General features: G+C 39.4%; 1 protein-coding gene across 4 annotated transcripts; it reads left to right on the top strand.

Moving 5' to 3' along the window:
* Positions 1-450: 450 nt before the first annotated feature.
* Positions 451-20,909, top strand: LOC130575361 (glycerol-3-phosphate acyltransferase 3-like). Of its 4 annotated transcripts, none has more exons than XM_057369198.1 (12): positions 451-517; positions 13,641-13,713; positions 15,177-15,465; positions 15,872-15,946; positions 16,256-16,345; positions 16,654-16,747; positions 17,034-17,149; positions 17,839-17,894; positions 18,235-18,320; positions 18,964-19,092; positions 19,524-19,603; positions 20,054-20,909. In XM_057369198.1, the coding sequence occupies exons 1-12, from the start codon at positions 458-460 to the stop codon at positions 20,166-20,168; spliced, it is 1,263 nt and encodes a 420-aa protein (XP_057225181.1). In that variant the 5' UTR covers positions 451-457; the 3' UTR covers positions 20,169-20,909. The 4 variants fall into 4 exon arrangements, with proteins under 4 accessions (XP_057225181.1, XP_057225180.1, XP_057225179.1 ...); XM_057369197.1 differs by lacking the exon at positions 451-517 and adding an exon at positions 7,085-7,394 and having other exon boundaries at positions 15,195-15,465; XM_057369196.1 differs by lacking the exon at positions 451-517 and adding an exon at positions 7,085-7,394.
* Positions 20,910-22,559: the final 1,650 nt, after the last annotated feature.

Below are 22,559 nucleotides of genomic sequence, written 5' to 3'. Positions count from 1 at the left end.
CAGCTAACAAGCRAGACAAAATTACTTGTTGGCAGAATTGCCTTGTTAAGGTTTAGTGCTGGACATGCTTCAATAGTCYCATATGGGGGAGGCTAACAAACTCAGGAAGAAGGTTGTACCAGTGATAGGGGACACAAAGAACGCAGAATTTAGGGGCAGCTCAAGGGTTTTTCCTGAGCTGAGGACAAATCGAGCAATCCAGCTGTCCTGTCCTCAGCCATTGCTCCCAGACCCCTGCCTGCAAGCTCTGGGGTGAAGGGCAGAATCTGTGCTCATGGAATTGCCTCACTGAGCTGCACTACAAGCTTTAGTTTGTTGCTTTCATCAAAACATCAGCGTTTCAACCGAGCTGCCTGGCCCACATGGTTCTGCTGGGAGTGTGGGTGGAGCAAGCTGTGCTCCCATCTCCAGAGGGGGAGGATTGTGTCATGCCAGCCTGCAATACGAAAAGGTATGGATGACACTGGCTGAGCTCCTGTCCATAAAGGCTGTGCCTTTTGAAACAAGATATGAGGCTGTGAGTATGTCTGGAGGTGCACTGTGCTGTTTAGGATTGTGGGGAGAATCTTCTAAGTTAATAAACTAATAAACTGCGATAAGGAAGTAATCAAATGATAATGATCATGCTAAACAATGATCTGATCGAAGTAAATTGTACCTCGTTTTCCTCAGATATAGACTGAGTTTGCAGAATKTATGTYTTSTATTTTTTGARTTGTMACATTTTRCATCTTTTTGATACTTGTAGTAACRTATKTTTTACCATTCTAKCAGGTKTTCCYGACATATCAGCCAGAAGAATGCTCTAGAAAACAATTTCAGGAAGGAGAATTAAAAGTGATGACTTTTCAAAGAAAGACAAAGTGATTCTTTGAAGTGTGATCAAAAATTTGATCTAAAGACTGCAGGAGTTTTACTGCTTTACTTCAGGAGAGCAAATGTTTGATTTTATCGCTCATCAGGACCGTAGATAAGCACATTCTTAGCCTTAGACATTCATATCCTGAGTCTTGAAATAGGATTTATGGACCTGTTGTCTTTTAAGAGGCATTTCCATGCTTTTCAGGTCTTACATATGCTTTTTGAGGTTGTATATAAAATGARTATTTTCAGTCTAGTTTCTTTTCCCTTAAAATTTGTTGGCAAGATTTAGAAGGAGAATGGTTAGTTCTGGCATATTTACATTTAAATAAAAAAACCAAAAACCTTTAAAGTATTATTTAAAATATATGTGAATTATGCCAGTATTTAGAAGGGAAAATTGTTACGATTCTTAACTGTTGGAGAGAAGGACCAGCTAAGATTTTTATTCCTCGATACACTCATAAATGCTCTAGATCTTTGAGTAAGGGGCTGAGAAGTCTCTGGATGATACAGAATTAGGGACAAGGTTGATGGGACAGAGCTAGGATGCATTTCTTGCAATGCAGACCATGTGGTGTTAAACAGGTAGCAAGTASAACACATGTAAAGGGATATATTGCAATAAATTATTCCATCATGGACTATGTTGCTGTGGTAGAGGCAATATGAACAGATGGATATAATTAGCTTCTGTAGCTGTTTGTGGAGGAAACTATGAAAGTGGACAGAAAATGCTGATGTCTTTCAGGAATTACCCCAAAGRACCCTGTGCTGTGCTTGTAGTCACTCCTAAGCCAGAGCTGGGAGAAAATTGTATACATTTAATCAGTGCAATAAATGTTGGGCGTTGACAGAGCAATTTATTCCATCCAGTGTCAATGATATACAAACCACAGACAAGATTTATATGGACAATAAATGAGATATGTATTGACAGCCATGTAATGCCTACACATCTGTGGGCATTTRTACATTGCTGAGGTAACCAAATGTAATCAGAACATGTAGCAGATTTCCCTCTTTTGAGATACAAATACTCTAGCCTGATGTGAGCCACAGGATACAATAAGTAACTTTCTGTGATTGTTGAATTTATCTTGTGTGGAAACAATAATGCTTCTGYAGTCAGCTAAATGTGTTACAGATAGCCTAATGAGTGATACAGTAGTTAAAGGTACTTCTCCGATGTTTTCATAAATGATCTGGTTGATGGCCAAAGCATAACTTGCACAATCTTACTGTGGTCAGATAAAAACACACACCTATTTAGTGGTGTAAAGAGCAGCAGACACAGCTCAGTTAGAGTGAGGATGCAGAGGAGCGCATATTTGCACTTCAGTGCATGAAAACAGCRTGGTTTCCATAAACAAATATTGCACCTGACACTGCTTACTATGCAGTAGCTGACCTCTAAGGTTATCGTGGCCTTTCGGAGGATTTTCCACAAGTAAAACATGAACCTCARTCTTGATAAATATCAAAACAAAACTATCAGATATTATTTCACCCTTGAGTAGCAGTCAGGTATGGAATTTGAAAAATGTGAGATTGAATCACTGAGAAGACATAAACAAAATTAAAAAAGGCTTTTTACTGTTGTTATAGCTGGTTAAAGTTTAATTTAAAAAGAGGTGTTCTTAGTAGTTTTCATTCTGAGTACATACATCAGAATTATTGGAATGCTCTGGTCAGTCCTGTTTGAAGGCTTTCTTATGCTGAAATACATAATCCTAGTACCCATGGATGTTAAGTGATGCTGGGAAATCATCCCAGGTTTGCTGACTGACTCTGTGTCGTTGGCTTACAAGGCTTTTCTAACTAGATCAGTCTGCTTTGTAGCATGGCAAAACTCACAGAGAAATACCAGGGAACCCTGCAGCTGGAGTCAGAAGAACAATTTTAACAACAGTAACACCTCCTTGTGTCTGACGGCAGAGCTGGTGTGTACTTGTGGGCTTCTAGATGCAAGCAGCTTTTGATCACTTTGCAGCTCCAAACAGGCAAATGACATACCCTGTATATTTACTATAAAAAGGATCAGGTGGTAGAAGGTTGACCCTGACTGACAGTCATGGTCATTATCATTTGCCTCCGGTAGAAATATCTCTTTGTTAACCCTTAGGGAATGTATTACTTTAACATCTGAAGCACCACCTGGCAGAAGCTGATGTGTCAGTGCTGCTTTGGAGCGGTATCTGCTGGGGACATGTGATGTTTTGGCTGTCACATAAGAAAGGCATTACAAGAAAGGCAGGCTACAAATTCCCCTGACATCCCCTCAGAGTCACTGGAATGGGTAGTATTGGACAGGAAGAAAGTATATCTAGAATGAGTGGTTCCCAAAATTCCTGTGACTGTGATTCCTTCTTTTCGAAGACCATGTCAAGTGTTATTTCCAGGCTGTGTTCCCTCAGTGTATCAGAGGGAAGGCAAAACCATAGTGGCACTTCTTGAAAGCTGYAATATCCCACTGCACTTTTTTATCTGTTCACAGTGTATGTGAACATGCTTGAAAGCTAACTGCTGTATAAACATGGCTGTGCAGGCAAGGGCTGTTTGTTTATACCTGATTTAACCCTTCCATATGAGACTCTGCAGATAGACACAGGTCAATGCTGTGTTTGCTTCTTCTTGCACTGAAAAAATAAATGGGTCGTAATTCCGGTTCCCTTCGACAGTCAGCAATTAAGCATTAGGCAATGTTTTGCAATATGAAATTAGTAGAATGACCTCAAGGGATCTAGAGCCTCGAGTAGGCAGCTGACACCCATTCCATCTCCTTTTCATTTCCCTAGGAGACCAGGAATTGTTTCAAGTTAATTTCTTATGCTCGTGGGTGTCAATTTGAGATTCATTAAATTAATGGGAGATTTGCCTTTGGATTCCTCCTGTGTCACCAGCATCCCTTTCTTCTAAGTTGGATTTAATTCTTCCAAATGAACAGAGAGTTTTATGCTTGGCCATTCAGATCTTGTAGTAACTTTTGGCTGGGTAGTTTGACCACCTCAATAGAGAGGCTGCCAGCACATTGTCTGCTGTCTTTTCCTGACATATGGGGTACTTCATCACGAGAAAGTGCTTGTGTTTAAATGATATAAATTCATCAGCTGTCATTTATTAGACCTTATAAACGAGTGCTAAATTCTGTTGCTGCATGTTTATTTGAATTATTTGCACTATCTTCACACTTCTGGATAAAGTCTCTCAGAGCTTCATCAAAATAGGCATGATTGCAGCAGCCTGGCTGTTGRTAAGAGGGACAAAAAGGGTAGGAGAATGAAATGTAGAAGCTCTATTTAGTCAGTGGATGGCAAAACTAAATCTGAAACACATTATTGTGCTGAGGAAATTTACGCAGCCACATCGCAATCTGTAGTTCAGCTTAGTGTTGTATGCATATCTATTCACATTGGAATTGGACAAYGGTTCTTTTGAAATAACAATAATAATAAAAAAATCAATTATTGTAATGGGGTTGCAAAAAGCTATGCCAAATTTCTGACTAAAAAATAGGAAGCTGTGTTCTGAATTACYTGGAGAAATAGAGAATTTGCTTTCTTATTCACATCAACAAGTTCATTACCTTCATTCAGGGCAGAGATAAAATTCAAATCTGTATTTACTTCTAGAGCAGTCTCAGTGCTTTGGAGTTAAGACGTAGACATACTTAGACCACCATGTGTCAGTTGTTTTTGTGATCATGATCTCAATAGCAGAAAGATGCTTGAGAAGCTTTGGCAGCCTTTTTTTGGCAAAAATTTAACCAAGATTGAACACCTTGGCCATGACTGCGCAAGTTCCACTACTCAAGTTCATTCCTTAATGGGTTTTAGGACAATCTTCCTTTGAATTAGAATTTTTATTCCATACTTTTAATAGGTAGATGTGCAGAAGCCCCTTGATTTCTGTGTCATTCTCAATTTGGGTGGTTTGAGTGCAGGTTGTTTTTGTATGTTTGATTGTTTGTTTTTCTCCCCAAACAATGTGACATTAAAGATAATAGAATAGTAAGAACACTGAAATGTTTTTCATTATTTCAGGAGGTACAAAGTGGATAAAGCAAAGAATAAATGTGAGAAGAGGCTTGGCTATTCGGATCTTGTAGTAACTTTTGGCTGGGTAGTTTGACCACCTCAATAGAGAGGCTGCTAGAAACTCTTTAATTCTTTCTTTCTTTGGTTTCATGAGGATAAGAAACAATTCCCCCTTAGCCAGGAGAGGAAACATCTTCCTCCCAGGCTAGGGAAGTCTGTTTTTCCTTCTATTCTTTCAAGAAATGATCCATCTTTTGTATGCCTAAACTTACTGCTGAGGCATCCCGCCAAGCAAGTCACCACATCATCCTGTTTCTTGCAATACTTCATTTTGCCCACCTTTCCTGCCTCAAATCAGGTCCCAGGAATTATCTCCACCCTCCCACCCACGAGGTTTTTAGCACCCAGACRATGTGCATACCGATTCCCTGTGCTGAGGCTGATGGCAGCTATTAAGAGGTGCTGCCAGGTAGATCAACGCCCTCTCCTCCAGGTTTCCACCACAGGCCACGCTAGGGAATGTGTATTAGCTCGGCAAGCCACTTGAGGAAGAGACCAGAAAGGAGAATGAGGAATGGTAGCTAAAGAGAAWTCAGTGAGCAAAGCTGTTTTACAATGGAGCATTGTTCCTAGATAAGCCTTTTGGTGGGGGAGRTGAGAAATAGTGGTTAATGGTGTACCTGGMRGCAGCAGTGTGAGGASAATGAGGGGCTTGAGGTYACCATTGAGAGAAAGAGCATTGGCAAGTCAGAAACAATTTAAAAAAAAAAAAAAAACAAAAACAAAAAACAGGAAGGTTTTGTAGAAGATACAGAAAGCTTGGAAGAAGGCCAGCAGGGGAGAGAAGGTAAAGAAGCTAAGTAATGAAAAGAYGCAAAAGAAAAGTTATATTGCTGGAAAAGATTGCACTGTGATTTGAAAGACCTGAGGAATATCATGCAGCAGCAAATCTGAAGCTACTGGACTCACACTGTGTGGCACAAGAAGCATGCCATGGATTCATGAAAGCTTGTAACATGTCAGGAGTCTGCATTGCTGGTGCCTGGGAACCTGGTGTGCATTAGAGGTTGTGCAGCCCCCTCTGACAGCCTTGCTTCTTTTACTGCCTGGATGGTGTTGAGTGCACATTTTACAGAAGATCTTTGGGGCTGCTTCCATTTCTAGGGAATCCAGCTGCTCCACAACACAAAACAAGCAATGGTACTTGGGAATGGGAGTATTTTAAWAGGACAGCCCTGGCTTCAGACAAATACACCAATTCAAGTATTGGCAAAGGGAAGATCTTCTGTGGATTTTCATATCACTTATGGAAGTTGTGCCCTAAATGCTCATTCCATCAAGGCTGGTTAATTTGTTGTGTGGGAAGGTTGTAAATAAGCAGCTGGTGGGCTGCCCTGATGTTCTAGAGTCACTCACCTTTGTATCTTCTGTGATGCAAACAAAAAGGCAGGAAAAGAGTGGCTGTGAGGGGCTGAGTTGGGTCTTTCCTAAAAAAATACTGGATTATGTTATTGACATTTGATAGACTAGAAGGAGAAATAGGATTATCTATTGCATATCAATTCTGTAGTAGAATAGGTACAAAGATAGATGGCTTGTTACTTCACCACATGTATTTTGTAACCCTGTAATACAGGCTTTTTGGCTAATTTCTCATAGACCAGTGGAGGGAGTAGGTTTATTGTCTTGTCAATCCTTGCCTGCTGAAACTTGCATCTTCATTGCACATGTGTTATTAAATTAAAATAAAATAAAATAGAAAAAGCCTGACTTGCCCCTCAAGCTTCACTTTCATTCCTTTGGTCAAATACATAAACAAGGCACTTATCTCACCATGAAAGAGAAAGTCTGACTGAATAAGTCATAAATTTGTGCAAATGTCAGTTGAAGAAGTGTTTCATGTGTATCAATAAGATGTAGAAGAAAAGATTTTAGGCAGTCTGAAAAACACACCCACCTAGTCTGTACTGTAATTTATTGGCAGGACACCTTGTGAAAACCAGTTGTCACATTGACAAGGTTCCTTATTGGCAGCATCTAATTATCTGACATATATTATTACTTATCATGTTTTTTCTTTCTTCTGCCCTGGTGAGTAAATGCTCATCAATTACAARGAAGTGGGCGGAGCTAGGGCGGGATAAAGGATAGAAATTACCTTATCATTGAGAGTATCAGTAGTGTCAGTCTTCAGTGAGCAACAGCCTTCTCCTGGAGACAGCTTTGGCTCTTAGAATGTGTGGTTTTTATTTACCTTCTCTTGAAACTTGCTAGATTCTCCACTACAGATGAACATATATTCTCAGGAAGGCAGCTGGTTGGCATTTTGGAGGAGCAAACATGGAAGAAAATAGAGAGGGCCATGGCCTTACAGAAGGCGAGATTTTATCTGTCTGGATGCTTTTGTTTGTGGCATTAGTTTTGTTGCCTTCGGTGTTTCGAGTGTCACTGGGGATTTCTCATTTTTATGTGAAAATTGTAATAAAAACATTAGAGGTAAGTTGACAATTGGGTTCAAAAGGTATGTGTTTGCTACAGGACATGTTTAATAAAAAAATCAAAATCTGTACATTTGACAGAGATGCTGTAAAATGCAGCAGAAAAAAATCCATTAACTTGTGTTGTTTGCAGCTTTAGTTTATGTGATAGTCCTTTGAGGGGTGTCTTTAATGATATCTAGTTATGTGCTGTCTTACARTCTGTTACTGTTTAGAGGTTTTTTGGGGTTAGAGATTCCATGACATTTGCTTCTAACTCATGCTGGTTAGAATGCTTCATGCGGGTAGAATACCCAAGGCAAATCAAGTATAATGAAAAAGATCTATTAGTTTGTGGGAGTTGGTAAGTAATAAAAACATGTATTTTAGATGTATATAAGTTYCAGTGGATTTATTTGGATTATTTTAACTCTATGGGATTAATATTCTCAGCAAGAATCCCGACTCTGTGTGTTTGCTTCACCCAGATATAAATCTGGGGCATCCAGCAGTTACAGATTCTGCCATACAAGACTTGAGTAATCTGTTCAACCTTCTAAAATTTTATTTTTCTAGAAGTAAACAGATCATGGTTAAGAGTCTGATTCTGCTTCTACCAGTAAAAGGTTTCTGGGGCTTTTCATAAACCATAATTCCATTTAATTTTTTCAAGTTTGACTTTTGATATCCATCATTAGCCAGAAGTAGGTACTGTGAATTCATCATATTGAACAGTTTCCATTTTCCAGTAGAGTAACTTTGTGCTTCTGGCATAAACCTGCTCTCTGTGAATATACTTCCTACTACAGAAAACATGTTACTATTATTATTGCTATTATTATTAAGCTCTTGGAATTATCTGTTTTGCAGTAGAACATGTTGCAACAGTGTGATGCAGTTAATATCATGACCATTTTACCTGGCCAATTCTGTCTTTTATTCTTCTTATAATTCTCTTCTGTTGTTGTTTGTGTTTTTTTGTTTGTTTGTTTGTAGGTGTGGCGGATGTTGTTTGTTTTGTTTAATGCTGATTAAGATCTCTTGGGCAGTATCTGTTTTCAGCTGTATGAAMACCATTTAGCATAGAGCCCATGACAGCAAAATTTAGGGGTTTCTTATTTTTCAGATACTGATGTCATAGGCAATGACTGCCTGCAGTGGCTGCATGTAATATTGGCCTTTATATGTGAAAGGTTTTTTTTAAATCAGCCAGTGTATGCTAATTAATTGATAATTTTATTGGTACCTTAATTAAGAGCTACTCTTATATCAAACCTGTCTTTGGACAGCTTTGCTGCTGYAGTTGGTGGGGTTTAAAATAATTTCTGTATTTTTTTCGCCCTGTGCGTTTCCCAACTTCAAGAGAGATTTGACTCATGCAGTGTGTGTCTTATGTAGAARGGCACTTCTCTTTTGTAAAGCACATTAAATATTTTTCTCTCCTGTTTTCATAACAGGTTATGAGCATGATTATTCTGTTCACAGTGTGGAGGATCTATGTATTGAAAAATAGATAAGTTAATTGTTACGTGATCAGCTATAGCCTGTTGTGTCTAGTTCCCTGTTGCCACAGCAGCTAACAAGAACAGCACAGCTCCATACACTGCTGTTCAGACTGGCTCCTTTTGTTCTTTAGTTCAAAGTTTTCCCCTAATTGTCATGTGGATAAAAAGGGGAGTTTCCTCTGTTTTCATCTTACAATTAATTCCAGGGGTTTTCTTTAAAGTATTGTCAAATGTTTCTCATTGTGCCCCAAGAGTAAYTATCTTACTTGGGGAATGGAGAATGGAGAGAATGTTAGGAACCCTTTGTCTGTGTCGTGACCCGCTGGGCTCTTTGGAAGCAAGGGTAGGACTGGGACATGCTGGGTTAAAACTTGTGCATGGAAGTGCCGGGCCTATTCTTGGAGTCTTGGGGCTCATCCACCAGAATATGGCCAGAATGGCATTGGGGAATACARGCAGCTTTAGAGCTAATCAGGCTATAATAGCATATATTTGAGATAYGAACAACCTGACATTGAAAGCCTAGAGAAGTGTTGACTGGTTTCTAGCTGTGGTGTTTTCTTCCTGAGATATTGCTAATGGGATAATGCACAGAGACCATCCGTGGTTCCTATTGTCATCTGGAATGGTGAAATAGGATGCCTTTCTGGATAGCTAAGCTGGAAATGTAATTTTTGTTTRGTAATGTATAATTGGTTTTTTCTGGGTTTTTTGAGGACATATGGAAAATGTAATAGCAAAAGAATCTCCAATACAGTAATTCCATAATTGCGTATCTGTTAGCCCATAATAACTATTATTATCTTTAATTTGTCCTTCAAATATATCTAGAAATGAAAAAGRTGAATGTGGTTTGGGGTTTTTTTTGGGTTATTCTTTCACTTATGCTTGTAAACTTTTATTTGTAAATAATGTTTTTTTCTCTGAGCTTTGTCTGTACTGGGATTTGTTGGAGATGAATATAGTAGTAAAGTTGTGCTAGGGACATTATTCCCGCTGTTGCAAAAGAAAATGCATTTGCTAGGATGAAATCTACACCACGCTCTCACAGCCCTGTGAAGAGTCAAAGAAACATGTTAAACAGCTGCAACTCTATTTGTTAAGGAATATTCTGAAGTTTTATGAGATCTGAACTTATGTATGAAACTGGAGCATTTTTGCTTATTGAGAAGAAGAAATTACCCAGCTAAACATTGTGAATAGTTTTTCAGTTGAGAGCTCACTTCTACACAGAGGTAGCTCATATGCTGTAAACTCCTACTGGGGCATGGCAGATGTTGCAGACACTTCAGCTGGGGAAAAAGTGCACTGCTGTGCTTTCAAATACATGGTTTTTGAAAGCTAGCCTCTGCATCACAACCCCAAAAAATTATACCTGTGTTTTTATCCCAAACAAGCTCTTCTCAATCCATTTCATCAGCCCTCACAGAGCAGCCAGGAGATTTGTGAGTCCTTTTCACAGTCTTAGGGTGGACAGTCACATCCTCTCAGACACTAAGTGTAACACTCAGATCATTTGATCTGGRTTCATGTTTGTAATGGGCAAGGGGAAATGAGGCCAGGCAGAAAAGGACTGTTGGATGAAGCTGTCACAAATGCTTGATCTTAGATGGTGATTTTAGTTTGTGCTGAAAACGTACCAACCTTCTCTTTGCCATTGTGGTGGAAGATTTTGCATAGAGGAATTGCCCCAAAATCTTGTCAGACATGAGGAAAAGATTGAGAAAAGTTCACATAATGAGTGATTAGAAAAACCATTATGAGAACRTGGAATAAGAGGTAGTAAAATATGGGAAGAGAGGCAAAACTGAGTTATTACATAGTATGGAAAAATGGTGTACTGAGCTCTACTTAAAAGGGACAAGCGAGGAAAAAACCTGCAAGAAATGAGATTTCAGGAAATGRCATTCCACATTGTRYTTTGTATTTCATGTCATGTCCTATGAAGACAGTAATTAATATAATGAAGTATTGGGCACCCTTAATTTGTTTAGAATGTAATTACATTACATCAAACAAATGGACTGTTGGAGTTAAGCTGTCAAGTCTTCAGTATTCCAGCTGGGATCAACCACTGGATGTTTGGACTGCCTGAGTCCTCATCACTTCAGCAATGGGGGTGAGGAAAGCACAGCACCTGAGTTCTCATTCAGTCAGCAAATGTAGGAATGAAGTTGCTACATTTAATACTCAAATTCTGTTAGTTGCAACATCTATGTTTTTTTTTTTTGTAAGGTATTTAAAACATCCTTTCATTACTGTTTTGCAACAAAGACCAGCGTGACAGCTCTGTCTCAATACTGTGCAATACAAAGGTAATCACAAAGCCTTATTTCACTTTTAAAAACAAATTTTACATACAGGTGCTACTGTATGTAAAATGCAGAACAGCACCATAGCTACTCCACAGTTAATTAGTCCAGAATTTGATCCAGACAGATGGCTTTGACAAGTGTCAGTTCAATGGCTTGATTGAAAGCCAAAGACCTGGGTGACAATAAGCTGCATTCCCTCCTCACTCCTTGTGTGTCAGCCTCCAAGGCCAACCCATGAGTTAGCAGAATTTCATGTTCYGTGATGGTTGYGGAAATTTCTTGCCTTTTCCTTGCTCATACACTCTGCCCAAAGCTTTCCCACGGCAAACCTCAGTTCCTGCAGTAAAAGAGAAAATGGATAACTGTTCCTTAAGCACCTGCTCTGTGCCAGCCCAGACTTTGTAGATGTCTTTTTAACCAATCTCGGCCAGCGCTTTTCCAATCTAACAAGCTCTGTGTAGCTGTTCAGCCTTTGAAAGCTCTTCCTCACCTTCCTTGGCCACTGTCTTTGTAGCCTTGGCTATTTGCTCACACTGCCACTTTTGCCTCACTCGTCCCCCTTCTAGGAGGCAAGATTTTGTAATTTACTAGTAAGCTTTATACATTTTTGTTGGCTTTGACTTGTCTTGCTCTTTTAGATTAGTTAACARGTATTTTTGGAGTCAGTTTAGTCAGTGATTATCACCCTTTTTCTGTCTGGGAATCAAAAGCCAGCCTCCTGGAGGTATTCCAAGTCCTTCAGGACAGTATGAGCAAGCTCTTTTCTGGCAGTGCTGGCCAGCTGACAGGTGCTTTTTTATGTAGGACAATGATAGGCAAGATAAAGATGTGAGACAGGAGACAGGGAAGCAGAGACTAAGGCAATGTTTAATATTTTTTTKATCTCAGTGATTTTTATGGTTTTTCCTCCCTTGTGCCATGCAAATATCCTAAAGGATATTGGGAAGGGATGAAGACCAGCAGTATTTTGTAAAGAGATTAAATTTGCCACGTCTGCCTTTACTCTCTTTTGCAACGTTCCTGCACCTGTTCTGTATGTTCTTTCATTTCTCAGTGTGTGGGCTGCTGTTTTCATGACATCCCCTGGCTCCACAATTCTGAATGACTCTCCATGTGTTGCAAAAGATTGAGAGAGATGATGTACCTGTTGACCTTGTCAGGAGAATAATTGGGAAGTATAGGCAAGATGAAGGTCTGTGGTGTGGGGTTTTTAATTTCTTTTTTTTGGGGGGGATTGTTTGCTTTATGATGTTATAAAAGGTGGTTTGCCTGGAGTTTAAAATACCACATCAAAGCCTATTCTACTTTCACTGCTTTCTTTTTTTTTATAGTGGCTGGTAAAAAAAAAAGGTCAGCTAAGGGTAACTTAGATATCCTAATTATGTAAAGGGAAAGTRTCCATTTTGTTACTGACTTAACTTTAACAGCTACAGAAAGAGCTGGTAGAGAGCATGCAAAACTTAAGGGCGGCTAAAAGCTGGTTGATATTTTCACATGAGACATGTTGTAATGTAGTGAAGACTCTTTGAGATAARCTTTGTGTTGGCTTAAATGGCTGCACATGTCAGTAAGAGGGAAATACATACACGAAGSAGATGGATTATCCTTATCTGGTGCAGATGTGAAGCCTTAATAGCAGGTGAAGGCATAAACTGAGTGGGTCACTGAGCCTTTGGTAATGAGCAGAGCCTACGCTCTCTTTGTTAGGGCACGTACTGTGACATAAATACAGGCGGATTTAGTACTTACAGGAGTTACTATTTGTATGTCTATTTGATGGAAACATTCAAAATTAGGAAAACTTCAAAAATTAGGCATATTGGTAGATTTGATTTTGYTAATGGAGGGTTTGTGCTCTGCACAGGGAGGAGAAACTTAGTTTAGCTCAAAAAGGTGAAGACAGGGAAGGGTGAAACCTCATTACCAAAGCTGCTCCTGAAATACTGTGGATACAAAATATTGGCACCTGTTTTCTGTCAACAGAGACAACTTGAAAGCCCTTAAAATGAGGTAATCTCTTTTATTCTTTAAATTCAATTTTTTAGATCTATTTTTCTGGTATATCTCTAATGTCAGTGATATTATTTTGCCTAATCCTATTGCCTGATTCTAATTGGAGAAGAAATAGTTTTGGACACATTGGATCTCATTGAGTCTCATAGGTAGCTCAGTACTTTGTTGGACTCCCAGAAGAAAAACAACTGCCTGCATCCTAAAAAGAAGTTTGAGCCAAATGATTTTTCCTGGAAATGGAAAAAGAAAAGTCTATGTAACAAATGAAACAGGAGGCGTGCAGGACAGCCTCCAGGTTGAATTTGAAAAATGAACATTTTAGATCAGAAGGGGGTTAAAGAGGTTCACACAGTTCACCTGAGGTAATTACAGAATGTYTGGAAATGATGAAATGAAAAGCATCAACATCTACTTTTCTTGTTTTGGGAACAGTGGGCTACCCTGCAGATTGAGGAGGGAGTAAAAAAGAGGAAGGCACTGCCACTCGAAAACCTAATCTCCACTGGTAAGCTCTCTGCATGAAGGGGACGTGGCACTATTCATCTTGTAAAAAGGCAACTATTTAACATAGAAAAGCACTTAGAAAAGCATTTGATGGGCAAATATCTGTTGAAGTTACAAACCTACAAAAGCATGTTATAAGCAAATAATCTCTGAATGATTGAGCCTTGTGAATAAAAGAAGTTAGAGACTAGTGTGGGTATAAAAAGACATTGCTAATAAGCATGTAGGAAGTTGTCCCTGTTTTCATAAGCATTTTGTGCTTTCTGGCTCCATCAGCTCTCTCTTTACAGCACTGGGAGGAATGAGTGTTCTTTGTGCTTGACACGCCTCTGCATGGTTATCTTTTAATCTTGTGACTCCTAGCATTCAAAAGATGCAGAGACTCTCAAGTAAGAATTACAGCATGCCATGGATCACAGTGTTATGATCTGCCCTCCTCTCTAGGCATGAGGATAAAATCCAAATAATTATTTTCCCCCAACTATTTTTCCCTTCTTCTTTGATGAAAGGGGAGTGGGCTAAGTTCTCATAGTCAYCCTTTTACTTGTAGTGCCTTTTAGTCATTAATCACATGGGCTGCTTAGTTTGTCAGCTAATGATTTCCTGRGTGTTGAAGGCTTGACTGAAATGCAGCTGGAGGAAAGTTTTGTGATTCTGATGAGGAGGCAGTATGTTGATCRAGATAAATTAAGTATATTTTTATAATGCAAATTTTAATGTCATGCAATACACCCTCTCAAAAAAAAATCATCAAAATAATCAAAAGAACTTTAGTCACTGTAACCAGACAGATAACAATCTGGTCTCAGAGTGACCTCAGCAAACATGACTGAGACTTGCTGTGTGACTGTCCTRTGGAGTGTAATTTTACAAACAGCAGAGCAAGAATGTGTTGTCATTCTTTCTGCACAATGTATCCATATAATGCTGTGTATGGCTGGGGAGAAAATCTAGACACTTTCACGTTTCTTGGTAGCGAAATGAGTCTTGAAGAAAAAGGGATGGGGGAAGGCGGAAGGTTCCAAGGAAAATAAATCCCAGAGGAAGGTGTTTGTTACAGCTGGGAAACAATAATACTAATCAACAGCAGCAAGAATAGCAATCATACAAGCTCTGCTTGAATTTGAGTCAGGGCACCAGGAGGTTGTCTGCCATCTTGGCAGTGTACTGGTGACATTTCTAGGTGTGAATACCTATGTTGTTTGGTAAATGACAGTGAAATAAGTGCTGTGATCAAGGTTTTATTTGCAGCTTGATCTGAAACCTTTTCTCCTTCCTCAGCAACTTAGGGGGGTTATATAGYGTAGGATTAGAGAAGTAATTTGTGGAATGAACTGTCAGTACATAAATGAGGCCTAAATACGCCATTATGGTGCCTGAGTAGGAGGAGAGCTATTTCTAAAAAGCACATGTATTTTACTCTCTTTGGAATCCATATTGTTCATTTCACTGTGTGGAAGGAAGGCTCATTTCCTCATGCAGGGATCATCCAGAGAGATGAGACCTCCATGGAAGAGGAGATTGCTGGCCGGTGCCAAGGGTGCTTCAGCCTTGCTGATGTCATGTACTTCTCCAAGAAGGGCTGTGAGGCAGTTGCAGAAGATGAAGTCACTCGACGGTTCTCCTCCGAGGAGCTGTTGTCCTGGAATCTCCTCAGCAGAACTAATGCCAACCTGCATCATGCCAGCTGGAAACTGGCTGCTGTGTGGATCACTGGCATCCTAATTCGGTATTGCCTCCTGCTGCCTTTCCGGTGAGCCAGGTGGAGTTTGTTGGGATCATTTTTTGTGCTAGTTTCTGCAGAAATTGTGAAATAATATCCTATTGGCTAGTGCAGGAGGGAGAACCTGGAATGACTTTTCCCAGACGCCATCTAAACTCAAATATCTCCATAAAAAGAAAAAAAAAAAAAAGGAAATTTATCATGTTCCATATGTTTTATTAGCAATTTATTTTATTAGTAATTACTCTGTTTTTAAAACCCAGAAAGGCTGGATTAAGTGGTTTGWATGCTAGTTAAATCGTGGTAAGTTGCTAGTTAGATGCTATTATTGCTGSAAGGAAGCATTGTGAAATGGATCAAAAGGCCAAATAAAAATACCTTCTTACTTCTTTGGATTTACTTCTTGGCATTTAATTAAGATTATTTTACTTTGCAGCATCTGCTTGTCTGTTTTCAGCATCCTGTTGCTGGTGCTGGCCAGTGCAGTAGTAGGACAGTTTCCAAATGGCAGGTAAGTGTTTGCTAAGGRCTCTTTCACTTCTTTATTTCTTTAAGGATTTGAACTGGTACTTGGAACACACTGCTTGAGTCCAGAAGATTAATGTGGACTATCATGGGATGACTTTTTCTCTCCTGTAAACTTACAGAGTGCTGTGAAAGATAGTTATGGCATTGGCATCTGAAAGCAGACATGCAGTGTGAGCCTTGGTAYGATTTTTGTAGTAACAGCAATTGGGGATAATTCAGAGAGTTTACATTGCATTGTCCTATATGTGACTCCACAGAACTGGAAATGGATCTATGGCTTCATTTCTTTTAGAGTTAAAGGCTGGCTGAGCAGCCAGGTCCAGATGATWTGTGCCACCTTAGGTGTCCGATGTCTGACTGGCCTTGTTCATTTCCACAACAGGTGAGTGATAACATCCTGCTCTTGTTAGTCTGGAACTGGTTTCTTGCAGTATTAACATCTCAAGTTTTGGATCAGGATCCTTATTCCATTACTGGTACATTTAGATCCAAAAAGCTGCATGGATCACTTAGACTCTGCCAGGATGTGTTCATGCCCTGCTGTGTTTCCTGTTGTGTGTTGGCAGGGTGTGTGTAGATGATGTAGTACTGCTAACTTGGTTAACYAGACACTTAGATATTTTTCAGTGTTTGCCACCTGTAGTCTGGATAATAAACTCTAACTAATAACTTCTATGGTYGCCATTGCAGGGAAAACAAACCACAGGAAGGATGCATCTGTGTAGCCAACCACACGTCTCCATTGGATGTCCTAATCCTGACCAGTGATCAATGCTATTCCTTGGTATGAACAAGACAATTGGTAAATATCAGAAATGTTGTTATGCCYGCAGATGTAGTGTTGGGTAAGAGGATAAACTTCCTGGTAGAAAGACTGGGATTTGAGAGCATTCAAACTCACATTCAAACTCACTGGAAAAAAACCAGACGTGCACATTTATGACCAAGAGGATTGGTATAATTTGTCAATTAGCTTAGTAACGGCTGCATCTGTGCTTAGAATTTTATCATTTAAGTGTGTGTGTGTGTGTGTGTGTCTGCTTTGTAACAAGTTTCTTTTGGGCTTACAGGTTAGCCAGGTACATGGAGGGCTTATGGGACTTATTCAAAAATGCTGTATGCAAACTTCTCAGCATGTCGTGTTTGAACGCTCAGAAATGAAAGACCGTCACCTGGTGAGGAAAAAGTAAGGTAGTGAGGTGTTCGCTTCATTGTCTGGTCAGGTGTGATRATTTGTCATCAGTGTTGTCATTTTTTGTCATCAGTTGTCTTTTTTTGAGGCGGGCAGGGTGGGTGGCAGAAATCGGATCTTTTGGATTTGTGTTTTTATGAGACTATGCAGCCTGGAGAGGAGCTCCACGCTCCTGAGTAATTGGAAAGACAGTTGTCTTGGAAAATAACAGATTTTGGTGTCAGTAACCTGCTTAGTGGTGATACTTGTGGTTTYAAGTGATGCAGCAAATGTAGTGAGATAGTGGTCTGTCACTTAACTAGATGTGGMGAATCATTAGATACACATAAAACTGATAAACCTAGAAGGCATGGAAAYTAGAAATTTGGAATAGGTTTTGGTTTAAAGAAGTTTGACTGCATGCATAGCTGGAGTCTGGGAAGTTATTTTCACATGCTTCATGTACTACTATTCTCTGGTTAAAATGGTAAAATGAAACTTCATAGAGTTTTGTAGAAAATCTACTTATTTAATTAGCAAGAGATTCTGAAATAAAGGCCTGAAACCAGCACATATCCCAGCTGAGGCTACTGACCTGCAAAGGGCAATTGGGCAAGGGCTTTTGTCCTGTGTGAGAGGTAATGGAGGTTTAGATTCTTGGACAAATATGAAGTATACACTGAAATTTCATTTTCTCTCCACAGAATTAGAGAACATATTGCAGATAAGGCCAAGTTACCCATTTTAATTTTCCCAGAAGGTARGAAACAACTACATTGATTTTATTGTTCTTCTCACTTCTTGACATTGAGTGCAGTTTATTACATCCAGTCTTTGCAAGTGAGGTGTTTGTTTTGTAGAAGTAATTAACTCTTATGAGATATTAAAAGTCAGATTCTAGTATTTTACAACAGTTTTATGACAGTTTATTTGCTTTAGCATATAACACAATGAAGACATACAAGGCTCTGGCATTATGTTCCAGAACTAAAGCTTACTTTCTCCTTTGGCAACTAAGTCTCCTAAAGAGAGTTTACAATTCATTCCTAACACTTTTCTCAGAGTGGATTAAGCCCTTCATCTGCTTTGATTTTGACCAGGTACCTGCATTAACAACACATCAGTAATGATGTTCAAGAAGGGAAGCTTTGAGGTAGGAGGGACCATCCATCCAGTAGCAATCAAGGTACTGTRACTGCAGTTTTACCAACACGAAAGGATTCTTTGGAAAACCTTCTCATGTCAGAGAAGCTATTCATATGTAAACCTTGAATATGGGTGTGTTTGGTGTGAATAAAGTACTGAAAAAGCCCAGAGAAACTTTTTGTGTTTTTAGAAGTATGGAAAATGTTTCATTTCTGTCCTAGGGCTCCTGGCTTTTGTGTGCTCTGAGGATAAAGGCAGTTTTCTTGGCACYTCCAAGTCTTTCTGAGTAGCTTTAGCCAAGTCACCCTAGATCCAGATACTTTTTCTGGAACTATAATGTTGCCTGATCTTATGGAAGCTGTTAAAACTGGTGTGAGCATTTTCAAGGAAACCTTTCTAGTCACCATATTTGTAGATGACAAGATTTTACATTTTGAGTGAATCTTTTGCAAAAGTYGTGTTTCAACAGGTCTGTCACCATTCGGGGTCATGCATTGCTTGTAAAAGCTAACAGTTAAAACTTTTAATAAATGTTGGAGCTTTACCCTGAATTTGCTGATGCTTTTAGGAGGTGGGATTAGATTTGCCCCTTATTTAAGAAGATAAATTGTGACTTTTTGGCCTTAAAAAAAAAGCAGCTTATGTGATTTAAACTAAGACAGTTTATTCCTCTTGTCTTCCAGTATGACCCCCGTTTTGGAGATGCCTTCTGGAACAGCATGAAGCATTCCATGATGACCTATGCTTTTAATGTGTTGACCAGCTGGGCTATTGTCTGCAATGTGTGGTACCTGCCACCRATGGTCAAAGAGGTTCTTATGCTTTTGTATTTTTTGAAAGTGCTTGTGAAATGTTGCCTGGAAGGATGTCTGGGTTACTACACAAGGTGCTTGTGAATCTTCATTGATAACTTAATGGAAAAAGGCCAAGAAGCACCACTATAGTCTTAAAATTAAGAGAATGTGGATTTATGTGGGATGCATCCCCTGCTCTGGCCAGACCTGGGAACTCAGGCTATGTGGTGTTTGAGATTGCCCCAGTACCCAGAGAGCCTCCCATTTAGTTCTTTCTGGCACCAAATACTGGCAAATCAGGATCAGCTGAAACTGCCACGCAGATCACATTTGGCTTGTGGGTCTGAAATAAACCCCAGTGCCTGCCRTCTGACAAAACCTATCTCTTTAGGTGAGGCACAGAGAAAATGTTTATGTTGTAAAGCAATTCATTCATATATTTTTTTCAGGAAGAAGAAGATGCTGTTCACTTTGCTGACAGAGTCAAGGCTGTCATTGCTGCTCGGGCAGGAATGTCTATGCTTCCTTGGTAAGAAGCAACACCTCTGGAATCGGGTTTAAAGCATATTTAGGYGTTCTGTATTCTGAAGCATTAGCATGAAATCCTTTAATACTTGCTTTGTTTGCACTGTAGTCCATCACTCTTGGTGACTCTGAATCAGAAAATATTACTTTATTACTTGAAYGATTCCATTAGAATAATTAGAATAATATAGTCTCTAGAGAGAAACAGAGCTGRCAGGTAGATCTAGACAGCAGGCAGTATTAGGGGAAGATTAATTATTTGCCTGTTAAATGCTGGGTTAAAAGAAGGGCATGTTGTGTGATAAGTCTTAGCAGTATAAATCACTTAGCATTGTCTTACAAAAGTCAGCATTAAGAGTGGAAACTGCTTTGACTACAAAGTCTAAATATAGTAATGTTTTTCTGCCTTGACCCTGAAGTGAGCTTAAGGCTGTTTTTTTTCTCTATCTTTCAGGGATGGGGGACTGAAAAGGAAAAAGGTCAAAGAGTCTTTCAAGGAAGAGCAACAGAAAAAATATTGCCAGATAGTAATASAAAATGAATTTGTGGGAAATGGAAATGTTTGTTAAATGCTATTTATTTTATCTCATTTTTCCATTACTTACCTCTACCAGAAAACAGACTGGTTTTAGATTRAACCAAACATGTTTTCCTTCTGTCCCTGTAAGATATTTTGCATGTGACACAGCAGGGAAACCATGAAGAGATAACCTTATTTAATGTGAAGTACTATAATTATGCAAATAGTAAAACATACAATATGGTAATAAAATTCTCCCCAATGCTGAGAAGAATCTACAATAAAATTAATTATGTTCATTAAAATACCATTTAAAAATATTTGCAATGCTTTGAGTTCTGAAATGGTTACTTGTAATAAAACACCTCTGTACTGCTAGACTTTCTCAGTGATTTGGACTAGCAGTATTCCTGTGAGCCACAGTAACCATGTGGCTCTAGAGGCAGACCTCCTGATGTCAGAAGACATGAAGCAGTTCACCAAARTATGTTTTTTTAATTGGATGTTGGACAGGAAATGCTGGATGTTAGAGGGAAAAAGGCAGGTGCTGACTTTCCCCTCCGTGTGASAAGACCCAGGGATGGCATGGTAGAAAGTTTTCTGCTCTTTGTCAGAGCAGAACAGTATCCAGGGCAGCATGTCCCTGATGTTGGGTGTGTCAAGCTGAGATAAATTAGTCACAGCCAAGTACAGTGTAATAGAAAATATACTGTGTTTTTAAATTATATCTTGTGGTTTTGTTACATCCCTTTCTGTGTCTGTTTGTTTGCATTACACAAATTAAAGAAAACCTGTGATGTGACATCCACTGTCCTCTGTTGCTGTTATTTCTGGATAGCCACCTGCTTGTGTTACCACTGGATATGAGGCTAAGGATCTGACAAGCCCACCCTCCAGGAATAAATAGAGCAAGTAAGAAGTATTGCACTTAAGAAGTAGGTGATTGGAATATTTCCTATATCTCCTGTAGTATTTATTTATAGTATTATTATTCCTACATCTCCCATAGTATTTATTGGTGTAAAATATTTGTTCTCCTGGTAAGTAGCTCCCATATGGAAGGATCTGACTCATTTAGCGATCTGAATGCCCTTAATGAAACACACACAAATAGGTGCTGTTTTGGCCAAGGTGCTCTTAAGACAGATGTTGGTTAATAATAATATTTAATAAAGTTAATAGTAATGTTTAATAAAGTTAATAATGTTTGCATGACAGCAGCCCATTGGCTGAAGTCTCAGAAAAGACAGGATCAGTCTTGGTGAGCACAAATACACCCTACAGAGGGACAAATGCACAGATACAACTCTGCCCAGCCCTGGATAGTTTAGAAAACTCCAGTGGGGGGGCTAACAGAAGTGGTAACAGTCTTGAGGCTGCATAGAACTGAGCTCTCCTCTTCTGTGGCCAGGCCTGGCATTGCTACAGGTATGTGAGCTCCTTTAGTGGATCAGTCAGTCCAAGTGTTGGTATCATGGGTAGGAAGTAGGAGAATCTACCCTTCTGCACAGCTTTTAGCCCCCCAGGCAAGGAGAATGCCAGCAGTAAGGAAAATTGCCTCAGGCTTTCCTGCTATGGAACAAATCTGCTTGCTCCGAACTGTGATAAGATGTGCTTCCATGGCTGYTTAAGCTGTTGATTTATTTATTTTCTAGGTATAAAAATGTGGAGAAATGTGATTGACAATCCTGATAATTCTCAAATGTCTTCAGCATGCCAGTTTCAAACTGGGAGACTTTCCTTCTGTGTGTCTGATTTCTGAGAGTTTCTGACAGAGACTGCAGTAAGACAAGGGYTGGGAACATCCTTCCCACACTACTATGTGCTTTCTTCCTGCTCAGAGGTAAAATGGGAGACTGAATAGGCAAAAAGATGGGCCAGATACAGGAAAGATAAAGAGATAGGAGGAGATAAAGAACAACTGTTGGAAATGTCCTGTCCTGCAACATTTCTCCAGCTCATCAAGAGGAGCTTTGGGATGTGTGATGCTCATTATGGTTATGACTCCCAGTTGTGTAAAAGTAAAGCTCGTACCTCTGAATGTATGAGTATTACATATCATCTGTGACAGGTTGGTGGGATCGTCAGTATTCTCTCTGCCATTTTTTGGCAAAAAAAAAGCTGAAAATTCTTAGAAGTGGTTACTTACATATAGAATGGGGAAATGTAAAACAAGTGGTGAACCCAAGAACTTGTCAATGATGAGTGAAGTGTACTTTGTTAGCTGCTGGTAAAAATGACAGCCTGGCTCGAAATAGAGACTACTTTGTCTTGCTCTGCTTTAAAGAAACGTTTCTGATTTTCAGTGTTATTTTCTCCCCCCCCTCCTCCACCTCCACCTCCTCCTTTCTATTCTGTTGAAATGCAAATGAAGTACAGAATACATCAGCAGTGGCCTTGGCAATTGCTTTTACCTGAAATTGTATAGTGCCCTTAGAGT

This window comes from Malurus melanocephalus, unplaced genomic scaffold, assembly GCF_030028575.1.
Source record: "Malurus melanocephalus ecotype Western Australia unplaced genomic scaffold, MMel_1.1 scaffold_105, whole genome shotgun sequence".
Classification (NCBI taxonomy): domain Eukaryota; kingdom Metazoa; phylum Chordata; class Aves; order Passeriformes; family Maluridae; genus Malurus; species Malurus melanocephalus.
Note: the sequence above shows the minus strand (reverse complement) of the source record. Positions and strands in the feature narration are given on the sequence as shown.